This window comes from Plasmodium berghei (genome assembly GCF_900002375.2).
Source record: "Plasmodium berghei ANKA genome assembly, chromosome: 10".
Taxonomy (NCBI): domain Eukaryota; phylum Apicomplexa; class Aconoidasida; order Haemosporida; family Plasmodiidae; genus Plasmodium; species Plasmodium berghei.
Window position 1 is genome coordinate 1275435 of NC_036168.2, and position 15596 is coordinate 1291030.

Consider the following 15596-nt stretch of genomic DNA (forward strand, 5'->3'; position numbering starts at 1 on the left):
ATTAGTTTGGAAAAATCAAAACAACTTTTAGAAAATGATAAATGGAATGCTAATTTTTCTTACTTTATCTAGATATAAGCTAAGAATTCGATACAGAACATATAAATCACATTTGCATGAAGAATATACTTATCCCTTTTTTATATATGTGTCCTATTTTTGCACACATAAATATACTAAGGAAATAATGTTTTAAATTTATATTGAAAAGTATACATATAAAAAGTACAAAATAGGTATTCCTTTTTTTAAATATTTTATAAGCGAAAATATTTCGATTATATTGACACAACTATATAAAAAATATAATATAATATAATCGCTATAGTTACTAAATTTCGCAGGTATATCATTTCGTTGAAATATCCATTATATTGTAAACTGTAATATGCCAAAATTACACTTGTAAGATAAATAACTTAATTCATATTGTTATTATTTTTAGAAAATAAGCTTAAAACGGTATTTGTTTTTTTAATTCATTTTTGAGTTTTCGCTATATATGTGCATTATTTTTTCGTTCATTTTTAAGAGCATATTTCCATTAGACGTTCATATATTAATATTTTTCCCAACTTCAAATTAAAACAACATCATTTTAGTCAATGTTATAAAAAAAGAGCTAGAAATAAATTAAATTAGACACATTTTAAATAAATTAAGCGGGGACCTTAAAAAACTGTTCTAACAATATCATGATAATTTTATAATAAATTAAGAAAAATTAAATTGTTGGATAAAAAAATTACATAATAATAATAATAATAACCCCTCCTTAATGGTATTTTTTTTGGGGAAACATATGAATATACATTCCAAAATTTGCATAATATGCAAATGAGTTTATTAGAACAATTTGGCGCGAGATATTATTGTATATTTTGCAATAATTTTTAATGTTATAAAAAATAAAAGTATTTAATGAGTGAACAAATTGGACATTAAAAAATTGTATAATAAAAAATATATAAATATTAATATGGATATATAGGATATATATTGAAATATAATGATGAAATAATTATTATGAAAATTTTAATTATTATTTATTTTAAATATGTAAACTACATACATATGTATACACATTTGAGTATATAACAATAAATTATGTTCAAACACGCGTAAAATCTGAGCAGATATTAATATGCTAAGATGTAATAATAAATATAGTCGTTTGTGTAATGAAAAAAATATATACAAGCAATCATGCATATATTAACAAAAAATATCATTGCACACAAATTACTTTTCAGAATATGAAGCACAAAAACAATGATTTTTTTTGTAACCTCCTCGATCCATTTGCTGTTCATTTTGTTATGTTTAAAATATATATTTTTTTACATGGAAATTCGAAAAAGAATATTCACATATCAACATGAAAGTGTGAAACGTCAAAATCAATCTCTATGTATTCTTCAAGGGTAATTGGAGGCAACTTTTTGTATTTTCTTTTTACATTATAAACATGAAAATCACTTCTACAATGTAATTTATAATTATTTTTTTCAATTTGCGTTAAACAGCTTGTGCACATAATCATACCAGTTGTTTTATCGTTGATATTTATTCCGATGAATGGTTTTTCTTTTGTGGTATTTTGTATTATTATATCATCAGTTTGGTTACTAATTCTATTATTGCTAATTCCGTTGTTTTTTGAATTTTTATTTTTGGTTTGTTCGCTTTTATTAGCAATATAATTGTTATTCTTACTAAATTTTTCATTCATATTTGATTCGCAATCATTGGAGTTTTTCATATAAGTATTATTTCCATGTGAATCGTTATATTCTTTTTTTGAAATTGAATTTTTTTTATTTTTATCGTTTGTGTTTTTGTTTTTTCCTTCTTCCTTTTTCTTATTTGTATTATCGGATTCTTTGGGTATGGTTGGTGAATCGCTTTTTTTTTTTTTATTAGATGTGGCTACTTTTACATTATTACTTAATATTTTGCTGGAACAATTCCTTTTATTTTTTTTTGTGAATTCATCAATACACCTATATAAAGATGGGTAACATAAAAATACAATTTTATACGTTTGTAAATTGTCACCTTTCCTTTCTGCGTTGTGCTTATTTATTTTTTGTTTTGTTTTTATTTTCGAATTATCAGTAAATTTTTCTTTATTTGTTTTTTCATTATCAATAGGAAAGTTATCTTGATTTTTTTTTTTTTTGTTACTATCTAGTTTCTCTTCATTTGTTTCGCTGTTTTCGTTATTACTAGTACCTTTTTTATACGCACTAATAGTATGATTATTTGGGTCATCATTGAAATTGTTCTTATTCATTGTATCCTTGTGCTTGTCCTCGTTAACTTGAGCTTCGTCTTTATCTTTCGTATCATCAAGGATGCCGTTAGAAGTATCGCTGGCAGTTTCATTGACTACTTCTGTTTTATTATTATAGGAAAAACCATGATTGTTCTTTTTAGGGTCATTTTCATTATTATTTAATTGAATTGATGAACTTAAATTGGATTGTTTTTGATCTTTTAAATTATTTATCTCATCATTTTTCATATCATGATCACTCATATTTTCTTTGTGTATGGTGTCACAATTTTGGTTTAATTCATCTTCTCTTTTTATGTTGTTAGTCATTTTATCTTCTTCTATAATTGCATTGTTATCATTAAGAAGTTTTATTACATCATTTTTTATAAAATCATCACATATTATCTGAATTCTCATAAACGCTCTTTGTATTACATCTTCATATTCTTTATGCAAAAGTTCGAAAACTTTTAATGCCTGTTTTTTGGTACTATCATCTATGTTTATACTATAGCCGACATTTTTTATCATACCTAAATTGAAAAAAATGTATAACGAAAGATGCAAAATATTTTTATCTTACTGGATGTTTAAGAGCGAGCATAGCCATGCGTCTAGTATATATATATGTATACATACATCCATATGTAATATTCATCATATAACTAATCGGACACCTATGTTAACTACCCATGTACATATACTCTCTAATTGATTTGCTTACTTTCAATCATATTTGTTGATAAGGGGTATCCCGTTTGAGGATTTACGCTCATTTCGTGTAACATTTCGATAATATCTTTGTATATTTTTTCCTTCAAAATTGCCCTTTCTCTATTACTTATTTGCAGTGTACCTAAGGATAAGAAACACAAAAAAATAATATAATAGTTGTTTTATGAAAACTTAATATAATAACTTAACGTGAACAGAAAAAAAATGATGTAACTCTTTTTGATGTACCTTTCTCTAATATAGTTTTACATATTTCATAATTATCATCGGAATTAAAGCATGAGTTTAGTTGAGATTTTTTAGCTATTTCACCTTTTGATATATTTGTAAAAATTAAATGCGATTGTAGAACGTTGTCTATATTCAGTTCGTTACCTTTATAAAAAAATTATTTTGATGAATTTTTTTTAAACAAATTTTCAATGATGAAAGATATGTTTTGTTTGAAGAATTTCTTTTCTTACCATTTTTCCAGTCAATAATTTTATTTTTATAACATGCTATTTCGAATTTGTTCCCCTTATGCTTATATTTAACTATAGCAACGTTCGTAAACTTAACTTGATTTATAGGCTGAAACAATGCCCCCATTTTTTATTGAATCATATTTGATAATTGTAAAAGTATTTGAAAAATAAGAATAAAGAAGAAAACATTAAAGCAAATAAATAATAAAAATAGATTGGCTTTTTTAATTTAAAAGAAACATGTATAATTATATACAAGCATTAATATGGTTGGCAATATATGAGTTAATTAAATTTTATTATATTTACAAATAAGTGAAATTGTTAGCAATACAAATATACTAAAAGATTTACATTCCTTTTATAAAACTATTCACATAGTATTGAAAATGGCAAGCATTGGAAAAAAATATATAATATTATACATGGAAAATTGAGAGTTTGTTTTATTTAAAAATTATAAAAAAAAATGTTACATATGCGTTGGGAATAAATAATTTTTTTTTTAAATAAATAAGATCATGAAAAAATAAAAATAAAATTTATTCAAATGGTACCAAGTAACTATTATTTACAGACAAAAGTTAATTTTATTTTTTATTATTATTTTTCTCAACTAATAATTTTTTTAAATTGTGTGTAATCGTTTTGCTTTTTGTTTTTACGATATAAAAAACGCATGTTTTATTTATTATATATATATTTTTATACATATATATTTATTTTCCTTTTTCTATTAATAATAATATTATTATTATCCGTATTATATTATAGTACGAAATGTCTATATAATATAAAATTTATACAATAAGTTTATAAAATCCTTCCCATATCTCTATCCCCATTATCGTTACTTTATATTTTCATTAAGATAAAATTTCAGAACCAGAAAAGGATTTATGATAAAATGCTGGTGATGTTTTTTTTTACATGAAACTACATTTTACATTGTTTACATTTATTTGGTTCATACAATTTTTTTTCGATGAATTATTAAACACTGCTACACTTGTAATTCATATGTTCAATGAAGACATTTGTCGTCCTGCAGGGGTACATAATGCATGATAAGATGTGCACAAAAGGCGTGAATTAAAGGAGCACAAAAATAACAATAAATATAAAAATAGTTTACGCGAATGTAAATGCAACAATCATTCCTAAAATAATTAAACTTTTCAAATAATTTTAATCTTTTAAAAATATTTATTTAAAAGAACTATATATTATGCATAGATACTTTCATATTTATATATGGAAATATTTACGTGTGCATATTTATGAATAGCACGCATTTGTTATATATCAATAAAAAGACTAAAAACAATTTAATTCAATAAGTCCATGACACTTATAACAATAAGATTATAAATCGCTATTTATTGTTATTAATATTATATATATATATAATTGCAAATAAAGATAAGTATATGTAGAAAAAAGGCGAAAAAAAGAAATTAAAAAAAGAAAAGAAAAAGCATTTTGTTGTGATGATAAAAAATATTAATTATAAATTATACCAAAAGGATAAAACTAACAAAAAAATTAAGTACATTTAACAAAATGCATAGACAACCCAAGCATATTAAAATTATGTTAATTTAAAAATTTATGTATTAAAAAAAAATATTATGCGGATTTATCATTCATATTCAATTTATCGAAAGTATGAAATTAATATACGTGTGTTGGAATTTAAAAAAAGTTATTTATAATATCTTGCTCCGCATCCACAAACATTAGACCATATGCTATCGCACTGTTTGGAAGTTTTTTCCTGCATAAAAAATGAATAAAATGCAAATATTAAAAATTTGAACATATTTGTATTATACACATAAACATACTGTAAAATAGATGTATGTGTTTAATTTATATTTGCTCATTTTTTGGTGTGTCATTTTTATTTTTTTCACTGAATTTACAACTATTTTATTGTACCATATTATTGTTCTCTTCTGATGAGTTCTTCTTTGTGATATTTATGGGGAAAAAAGAAAATGATGAGATAATAATAAAAATGATATATGGAAAAATTATAAAAATTAATATAAACGAAGAGAATGATACTCTATATTAATAATTTATGAAACGCTATTATTTATTTTATTTATCTTACACTTTCAATGGCTCCATATTTTAGGAGCAACTGGTAGGCTAAAACAAATATATAAAGGAATAGAACAATTAAATGATTAACACAAAGCCAATGAAATTGATAAGACGCGTTTAGTATAATAGTTACAACATAGAAGTGAAATTCTGTGATATATACATATATATTTGAAAAGAATGGAATAAATATGAAATTCTTATAACTGTTCTACATAAATTATATTTTTTTAGTGTTGTATACTTAAATATACCTTTTGAGTTAAAAGTGCATTTGTCTAAAGCGGTTTCATTAAAGTCATCTTTTACATTTATTCCTAAGTCTCCACCCTTTTTTAAAATTTCTTCAATCCAATCAAGAGGGACCTTTAAAAAATGAAAAGATTGGGTATCTCGTATTTATATAATTCTATAGATATGTATTTCCTCCCTTGTATATGAATATATAATTTTATATTACCTTTTTTTCACACGCAATCATCAAAGCTGTTTGGTTATGCTTGCTAAGGACATTAATATCTAAACTTTTTCTAGCCAATAAATATCCAACAATTTTTTTTTTGTTAAGTAAAATAGCCATTTGCAACAAGGTGAAAACAGGCTCATTAATGCTTAAAAATGAAGATAAATGCAAATCATGACTTAATGTAAAATACTCTATGATTTTCTCTCTCTATATATATATATACGCCCGATGTATAGAAATGCACGATATATAACGATTGTATTATCAATATAACATAACACCTGAACCAGCACCAATAAATAAATACATTTGCATCTCTATGGATATAGTATTTACCTGTCCTTAAAATTAGCTATTTGGACATTCCAATACGGCTTCAATTTTTTTACATCATCTATGGTCATTTCTTAAAACAAATGAAATTAGCATATATAGATATGTATATAATTTTAGCTATTAAAATAAAGAATATATACTCTTTTAACTTTAAATATTAATATTTATTCAATTTTAAAATAATAGATACGCAACCTACCTGATACAATGTCTTCGTTAATAAATATACTTTCATAATTAAACATAATTATAAGCGGATTAAAAAAAATATATATATATATATATATATATATATATATTGTTAGTGCAAAATGCTTAGAATAATAGGGCAATTTTATATTTCGTAATTAACAAAGCAATATTTTGATCTATTACATCAAAATAATTATAATGAGATTTCAGGAATTTATGTAATAATTTTGCACAAAATAAAAAAAAGTATAATTACATGTATTATAGAATATACATATAGAGAATCTATATATAATACAAAAGAAAAATAAAACTATACGTAGTGATATTTAATAAAAGATTACTAAAGAAATAGATATGGTTACATTAAAAGCATGCATGTTTAAGTATATAGTATGCACCTTGTTTTATGATTTTTCATGCGCAAAGAAATTGAAAAGTATTAGTATTACTATGTGTGTGAATAATTAGACAAAAAAAAGTAAAAGAAAAATGTGACATTTTTAGAATATGGTTAAAGAGAAAAATAAACACTTTAGTTATTATAAACTCATATTTTTTCATTTTTATCGATGTTAATTGATTTATATGTGTATTTGCATTCGGATATTCATTTAATTTTACAATTCGTCCAGTGCTACACAAATGCAGCCAAATAAATTGAAATTAAAATAAAAAACACGAATAAAATAAATTGCTGATTACTATATTATACAATAATTATTCCTAATTGAAGGCAACAAAATGCCTGTTTTATTATTATTATTATTATTATTATTTATTTTATTTTAACGAAAATATATGGCTAAAAAATAGTAAGCAAACAAAATAATACCCATATGTAAAATTACGCTTAATTTGTCCATTTTACTATTTTATATTACTTTCTATAAATATAATATATTGTGTAAAGTTTATTATTCAAAAATATTTTCATTTTAAGGTATATATATAAATATAATATATTTTGGAAGAAAGAAGAATCTATATTAATTTTTGTGGATTTTTCTCCTTTATACACGTTTCCAATAAAACTGCTGGGGTAGATGAAAAAAAATTATATAAATATTTTTTACACACATTTTATTTTTTGATAACTATTTTTACGCAAAACAAAATTTGGCATTCTTAATATTGTTAATTTTTTAAAATTGTAAATAATGAGAAATTAAAAAAAGTAAAAACATATAAAGATGATGAATGCATAGTGTATTCCTTTATACTATTTTTTATTTTTTCTCATGTTTTCCATTATCATATTTTCCTTCACAATTTTCGACGCGAATAAATCGTGCAAAGTATATGTAGGTGCATGCATCCTTACGAATCTCCATAATAAGATACAAGTATAATTTTTTTATATTTATAAGCTTATATGATTATGAGGGTGCGATAGAAATATTTAATGCATTTGCCGAAAATTATGGGTATCATTAAGAAAGAAAACATACAAATGCATGCCAGGTTATTATACTCTGTTATTTTTTTTAAGGAAAGTATATTTAGAATACAAAAAACTTTATTTCGTTAGTTACCATAGTATAAAATATCACCTATATTCGCTTCTCATGTATGTTTTTATGTTCTTTAAGCACAACATACTCTTCTAAAAGCAATTAAAATAAACAAGTAAATGGTACATGCATATTAAAAAATAGATATACCCCGAGTAACTAATTTTTAATTGTCATAGTTTGTAAATGGATACTAATTTTGTAAGAATTAATAACCTGTTTTATTTTTAATATATATGTTCAATCTATATAACCCATAGTATTGAACGTGTACATGAACTTATGTATATATAATATTAAGCAGATAAACATACAGCTATAAATCGTATTAAGCCTTATACTGTAGCATACAATGTTATGTATGTATTTGCGTATTTGTATAATTGTTAAAACACAGTCTTTTCTTAAAAAAATACATAAATTGAAAGCGAAAAAAATTTAAATGTATATATATAACTGTACAGATTAGCATTCAAAGCTATTTTTTTTATATTAATTTAAAATAATTTACATATTATTGAAAATATAAAAAATTTATAATGTATGTGTAAATAATTTATAAATTTTACTAAGCTAAATATATTATATTAATAAATACATATTCATATAATGTGTAGTGTACAATTTGAAATATTGTATGCATGCAAATGTTCCATATATATAAAATATATGTATATATTTATACGTAAATGAGGCAATTTTTTTATTTATGTATTAAAAATATTATATTAATATATTATTTTTGCATAAGCTTTATTCAAAATTGCATATCGATAAAAGTAAAAAAAAAAAAAAAATAATAATAATAAAAGTAAGCATTTCCCTTTTTCTCTTTTCATTTTTAAATAATAAAATGGCATGATAGTAGTATAACAATAATTATTATTCTAGAATATATAGATTTTGGAAAATAAATTGTTATGTAAAAAAATAGTTTACCGAATTGGTAAAAAATATAAGAGAATAATTCAATTACTATGGCTAAAGTTAACAATATATATTACATACATTCTTATTATATATGTACTTATTTGTATTGATATGCAAGTTTAATCCTTATACAAATGGTTCGTAACCATTCACATGTGTGGATATTATGGAAAATATATACATATTATATACAATGCTTTTTTAACTATACGCATTTTATTTATGGTATTACTTTATATATTTTATCGTATTTTGAACATATATTTCTTTTTTTGCTTTTTATTTTGTTTTAGTAACAGAAATTATTTATTTTATGACATCAATAAAAATTAGCATATCATAAAACATATACATGTATGTATATATTTTTTTATTTTGGCTTGAGTTGCATATTTCTAAAATAATTATAAAAAGAAAACCGCATTAAACAACCATTAGTCATGAAATACTAAAAAAGGGGAGAGGGCAAAGCGTAAAACACATATATATTGAAACTTTTTTTTTCTCTCTCTACTTGTAAAGTTTTTTAATAAATAAATAGTAAATATGCCTACTGCAAATTTGTTTTATTTATTTTTTTGTTTTTTTGTATTGAATTATGTATCATGTATAAATTTAGAAATAGGAAATCAAAAATACACATTATGCTCGAACGCAATAAAAAAAAACTTATTAGATTTTTATAACACGCTAAGCTTTTTAAAATCCGATAAATATTTGAAAGACAATATTAAAAAAATTAATCTATACACCAAATTTCGAAAGCGATTATACAAGAACAGATTAAGTGTTTATGCCAATGTTAGTATAAAGGATAAAGATGAAGAAGAAGCTGTAAAAGTTGCAGAAGAAAAGGAAAATAAGGAAGAAGGTGGTGATAACGAAGAGAAGGACACTAGCAATTCAATAGATCCTGATATTTTTGCAAATTTTTTAAAATTTAATAAAAGTAATTTTTTTTGTATTGACGAATTTGGATTAGATGTTAGTATTCCATTGTTAAAAAATACAAATTTAGGGGCAAATGTAGTTTATCAACTTCCTAAGGTTGTATATGTTAATGCTTATGCAAATGCATATAATACTATTATAAAAGGAGAATTTAATACTATAGATTTAATGAAAAAAATTAGTTTTTTCCAATTTTTTGATAATTTTTATATTAATGCTAACTATAATTTTAAAAATGAGAAGGCTCTTATAAATTTGGAAAGTAAACTATATGAGTATTATAATAAGCATGGTGATAAAATTAGTTTTAGCAACAAAGTCATAATTGAAAGAAATAACAAAAATGATTATGACGGTTCAGTATGCCTTTCGCTAAAATACAATAACAACGTATTTACCCCCATCTTTAATTTTAAGGACAAGTAATATAATATGCATATTAATCTATAAATTTATGTTATTAATGGCATTTCCCTAATTATTATAAGCATGTAAATATATATTTATTGCGCATCGATTGTAATACGCATGCTTTGTGCATATATATCACCCTTTTATAAATTTATGTCCGCGCATTATTTAAAAAATTTATATTTCCCTTTTTTATAGATCTCACGAGTTGTTGTACGACAATGTAAATGAAAACAGAAAATTTAGTTTAAAAATAGATAAAGACAAAAATGTGCATTTAAATTACTTATCATTCGATAAAGTGAATGAATCAAGTAAATATTTATTATTTTTTAATTTCTTATTCTCAAATCCAATGCAGTCGATTATAACAGTGAAACGAGAATTCATTTTTTAAACTAATTTACATGCTATATATATAATATTTAGAAATGAAGCATTTAGCATAAATCTATGCATATTGAGCGGAAAATTAAGGTATATAAAAGAGTCATGTATACAATACTTTCATGTATTTCAACTAATATCCCCACGCATATAAATATATAAAGATATGAACACGGTGATGAAACTAAATTTATGGGATACATAAAACTTAAAAAATGGAAGAAATTATAGAAATATATTTTTGATTAGATACTTAGAATAAGCTTATATAACATATAATAAGTAAATATGTATGCGTTTAATATGTTGAGTGGGCGAAAATAATAATTTCTGTTGCTTCTGCTTTTTTTTTTAAATATTTATAATTTTATGAATTCAAAAAGTATTTAAGTTATATGTACATGTATTTACTGTATCCTTTGTCCTATGTATGTTTCGTGGGCAAGAATCAATTTTTAAAAATTATGTTTTGTATGCATATATATTATATTTGCATTTTTATTACATATACCATATAGCATACGTGAAAAAAATATATTCGAAATTGCATGGAAAATAAAAAATGGATGTATTTTTTTATAATAATTATGAATATATTAAAATTATATATATATATTTTGTTTTTTAGTTTTTATAAATTATCTTAGCTTATGTTAGCATGGTATTTAAAGGTTCACATCTATAGTTACCTATTTCATTACTTATGAACAAATATGTATAGACATTTGCCAATATGTGCATATGTGTATATGCAAATTAATGTATTATTTTTACTATTTTTTTTTTTTTTTAAACATATTTTCATTGATTTTCATATATATATGTATTATTTAATTATTCATGAATTTAATTTCTTAACCAAAAAATAAAAAATGTAAACTTCTCCTTTGCTCAAATCAATGCATAATCATATGCATTAATGTTTTACACTTTAAACAAACCCTCATAATATTAAATTCAATGTATAATATGTATATACATAATTTTTTTTTTCATTCGAATTTATGTTAATACTAAGAGGTGGTTTAATAAAATTTTCATAAAAATCATTATATGTAAATATTAAAAATTAAAAATTATAATTTAAACCAAATACAAGAAGTTATTTGCGTAGCATAAATATAAAATTGTATGCATGTAAGTGAAAACGAAGAAATGAAAAATAAAAAGAGGTATCGAGAAAAAAAATACACGAATGAACATATATTCCATGTTATTATATGCCCAAATATTCTACTAATAATTTGAATGCATTCTTAATTTTAACCTGCTTTTACTATACGAACATGTTCGATGCTTTCATTTTCCTTTTATCACAGCCATTTTCATCAAATTGGCTCCTGGAGATCTAAGGGCTTTCCTTTATTGATTTGACCCCATCCAATTAAACGCCAATGCTTATCGACTCTTCTACTAAGAGCAATTTTATCTCCAATTTTTGTACATACTGGTCCTGTTAGTTCCAATTTGGCTAGTTCGTTTTTGATACCCATAACTCTGCACCCAATAGATGTCGATCCAATATTAATCATTAAAAATTCTCCATTTTTGAGTTTGGCTACTTTTGTATTTTTTTCACCATCTTGTGATTTTACACCTAATAATCTTCTTAGTAAATAATAAGATATTTCAATTTCTGCAAAACAATCAGGTAATTTATTTAAATGACCGATGACCTGACCAACTAAACGATCAGCTCGTGTAAGAATTGGATCGATTCGTGTGCCTACACCGATTAATCCACCTGGTACAGCATATTTTAAATTATTATTCTCAGCAAACATAGATAATATTTTGGAAATAATTGGCCTGCAAGTAATTTCTCCCTTGTCATCTTTTGATATAATACCGGGTCTAATTTCAATTTGATCCCCTACTTTTAATACCCCATGTAAAATGCTACCACCTGCTACACCACCTTGTAATGTTTCAATATCTTCACCAGGTTTGTTAACATCAAAAGATCTAATAACAATCATATGTGGAGATGAAATAAAATCTCTTCTTGGTATACTAATTTGGGTAACTATATATTCACATACTACATCTATATTATATTTTAAAACTGCACTAATAGGTATAATAGGTGCACTGTCGGCAGCTGTACCAGAAACAAAATTTCTAATTTCTTCTTGTTGTTTTAATGCTTGCTCTTCTTTTATTAATTCCACTTTATTTTGTAAAATTAATATGTGCTTTAATCTCATAATTTCAACAGCAGCCAAATGCTCAGATGTTTGGGGTTGGGGGCATGATTCATTACCTGCCACTAATAAAAGCGCTGCATCCATAACAGCTGCACCGTTTAACATAGTAGCCATTAAAATATCATGCCCTGGGCAATCAACGAAAGATACATGCCTTAATAATTTCATTTTAGAATTACAATTTTCACGAGGGCATATAGGATCATCTTCTTTGCTGCTTTCATAAGATTTATAGCATTCAGGTGGTGGACAATCTGGATTTGTGCATTTATATATTTTTGCATTAGCATATCCTAATTTTATAGTAATGTTTCTTTCCTTTTCATGTTTAAATCTAACAGTATGAACTCCTGATATAGCATGTACCAAAGTGGATTTACCATGCGCCACATGCCCTATTGTACCTAGATTTATCGTAGCTTGTCTACTTATTACATCTTCACTTAATGGTGTTAATTTAGTCACATCTAATGTTTCTAAATTTTGTTCCGCTAGTTTATCTTTTTCATTAATAATCATTTTAAATTAATATTGATATAAAAAAAAGGAGGAAATGCACTATTTTATGTGTATAATTTATTAGGTAATGTATTTTATTTATATATTCAATTATATATTCAATTATATATTCTTACGATTTTTTTACATGAGTTATGCACTTGGCTAATGAATTTTATGATATTTTTTCCAAAATTATCAATTTATTTCCACACTTGTTTTACTTATAAAGATATGATTAAAAAAAACGTTTTATTTTTTAATTTTTTCCCTATATTCAGAATAGGTGTATACAAAATGTTTATGTATGCCAATGATAATTTTCAACCTTGAACATACATACCTAATATTATATATTTTTATTAGTTATTTTTCGTGATTTTTTTAAATATATTATAATAGATTTACTGAATATAAGTCGCACCATTTATGTTTATCCTTTTCTTCAATTTTTATTTCATATTTCTTTTTTCTTTTTTATGCATCTTTCTTTCTCCATACAGTTTTATAGCCTTTTGCCATAACATGACCCTGAATATTATATTATGTTGTTATATTTTTAGTACAATGCTTATATTATTTACACGAAAAAATGCATAATAATATATATGTATTTTTTTATTATTATTTTATTCTATTAATTATATATATATATTATTTAAGAATGTTTTTGTTTCTTTATTTTTATTTTTTATTATAATTGTTCGTGAAATTGTTTTATATAGCTTATAATTTTCATTATATTATAAACTCTTGTATTTTTACTACTCATAAGGAAAAGTATGTATATATACATGAATATGTAATAATATGTTTTATATTTTATTGTACATGAGTTTATAGGCATTTAATTTATATATTTGCATCATATATATAATGCAACAATTATAATATATATATATAATACCACTTAATATAAATATATTATATTTTACTATAACGGAATAAATACATATAAAATGTTTTGTTACGTTGCAGTTTAATGGTACCTAATATTGTACGCATGTTATTTATGTATATATGCATTTTGTATATCTTGAAAGGTATGCTTATAAATCCTGCGATATATCTAAAAAAAAAAAATTTATAATTTAATACATTATAATCACCTTTGACATTAAAAAAAAAGGTACTCAAAATAATATTTTTCAGTTCATTGGAATGGTATTTATAAGCTTCTTCACTTTTAAAATAATACAAAAAATATATACGCATGTGCATATTTTTATATATCCATCGTATAAAAATTTTTCAAATATACGTTGTGTATGGATAACTGTCATTGTATATAAAGTATATTGTAAGGAGAAGATGAAAAAACATCAAGCAAGTATTTAAGTGAGTAAAGAATTAGGGAGCTATATAGAGCTAATGCTTATATGTCTCAACCTATTTTTATTTTCACAAGAGTTTACAAAATTTATAATAATTTTGCTTATTTATAAATTGTTTTTTTCTAATATTCATAAAATAGAGAATGTCATTAAGCATATAATATTTTTTTTTATTTATATATGAATATACCAAGTTTTATTATTCTAAAAGTACTGGTTAAAAATATGAATATGGAAATGCTTTTATTTTAAATAAATAGGTTACACCAAATATTAGGAAAATGCATGCATTGAATTTTGTATTATATACACTAATAAATTATTCTTACGCAATTACAAATTTAAAATCCTATAATTTAAAGGAGATATAATTATATGAGAATAGGATTATACAATTGCTGGTGTTAATAAATTCCAACGAAAAAAAAAAAGTGTCGTTACTCATAACAAGTTTGTTCTTGCAAAATTGGGATAATTAGTAAATTACAATTTATAAGGTACTACATATATAACATATTTATATATTTGCTCGCCTATCACTAAGCGTAGTATATTATAATTTGGATATATATTTTTTATATAATAAAAAGTGAAGCTGTTAAAGGAAAAATATGCATTTAACTAAATATTTATTTCAGATGCCATTTAATATATTATTTAGTCCTATACCCAGAAATCATAAATCAGAAAGCATATAAAATGTGTTTACATTTTATATGATGAATAAAATTATGGCATTTTTTAAAAAAAATTGTAATAAATTGATGAAAAAAAT

General features: G+C 23.1%; 4 protein-coding genes across 4 annotated transcripts; 1 reads left to right on the forward strand and 3 right to left on the reverse strand.

Moving 5' to 3' along the window:
• Positions 1 to 1366: 1366 nt before the first annotated feature.
• On the reverse strand, positions 1367 to 3607 carry PBANKA_1031600 (ribosome maturation protein SBDS, putative; the record flags this gene model as incomplete). Its single annotated transcript, XM_034565416.1, has 4 exons — positions 1367 to 2814; positions 3006 to 3137; positions 3245 to 3391; positions 3481 to 3607. The coding sequence occupies 4 exons, from the start codon at positions 3605 to 3607 to the stop codon at positions 1367 to 1369; spliced, it is 1854 nt and encodes a 617-aa protein (XP_034422115.1).
• Positions 3608 to 5188: 1581 nt separating this feature from the next.
• Positions 5189 to 6642, reverse strand: PBANKA_1031700 (ankyrin-repeat protein, putative; the record flags this gene model as incomplete). Its single annotated transcript, XM_034565417.1, has 7 exons — positions 5189 to 5260; positions 5425 to 5454; positions 5603 to 5640; positions 5850 to 5961; positions 6056 to 6206; positions 6398 to 6467; positions 6597 to 6642. The coding sequence occupies 7 exons, from the start codon at positions 6640 to 6642 to the stop codon at positions 5189 to 5191; spliced, it is 519 nt and encodes a 172-aa protein (XP_034422116.1).
• Positions 6643 to 9579: 2937 nt separating this feature from the next.
• On the forward strand, positions 9580 to 10792 carry PBANKA_1031800 (conserved protein, unknown function; the record flags this gene model as incomplete). The annotated part of the gene is made up of 2 exons (XM_034565418.1): positions 9580 to 10406; positions 10594 to 10792. 2 exons carry the CDS (start codon positions 9580 to 9582, stop codon positions 10790 to 10792), a joined length of 1026 nt encoding a protein of 341 aa, XP_034422117.1.
• A 1318-nt stretch (positions 10793 to 12110) lies between these two features.
• Positions 12111 to 13508, reverse strand: PBANKA_1031900 (eukaryotic translation initiation factor 2 subunit gamma, putative; the record flags this gene model as incomplete). Its single annotated transcript, XM_034565420.1, has 1 exon — positions 12111 to 13508. The coding sequence occupies one exon, from the start codon at positions 13506 to 13508 to the stop codon at positions 12111 to 12113; it is 1398 nt and encodes a 465-aa protein (XP_034422118.1).
• Between the last annotated feature and the right edge of the window lie 2088 nt (positions 13509 to 15596).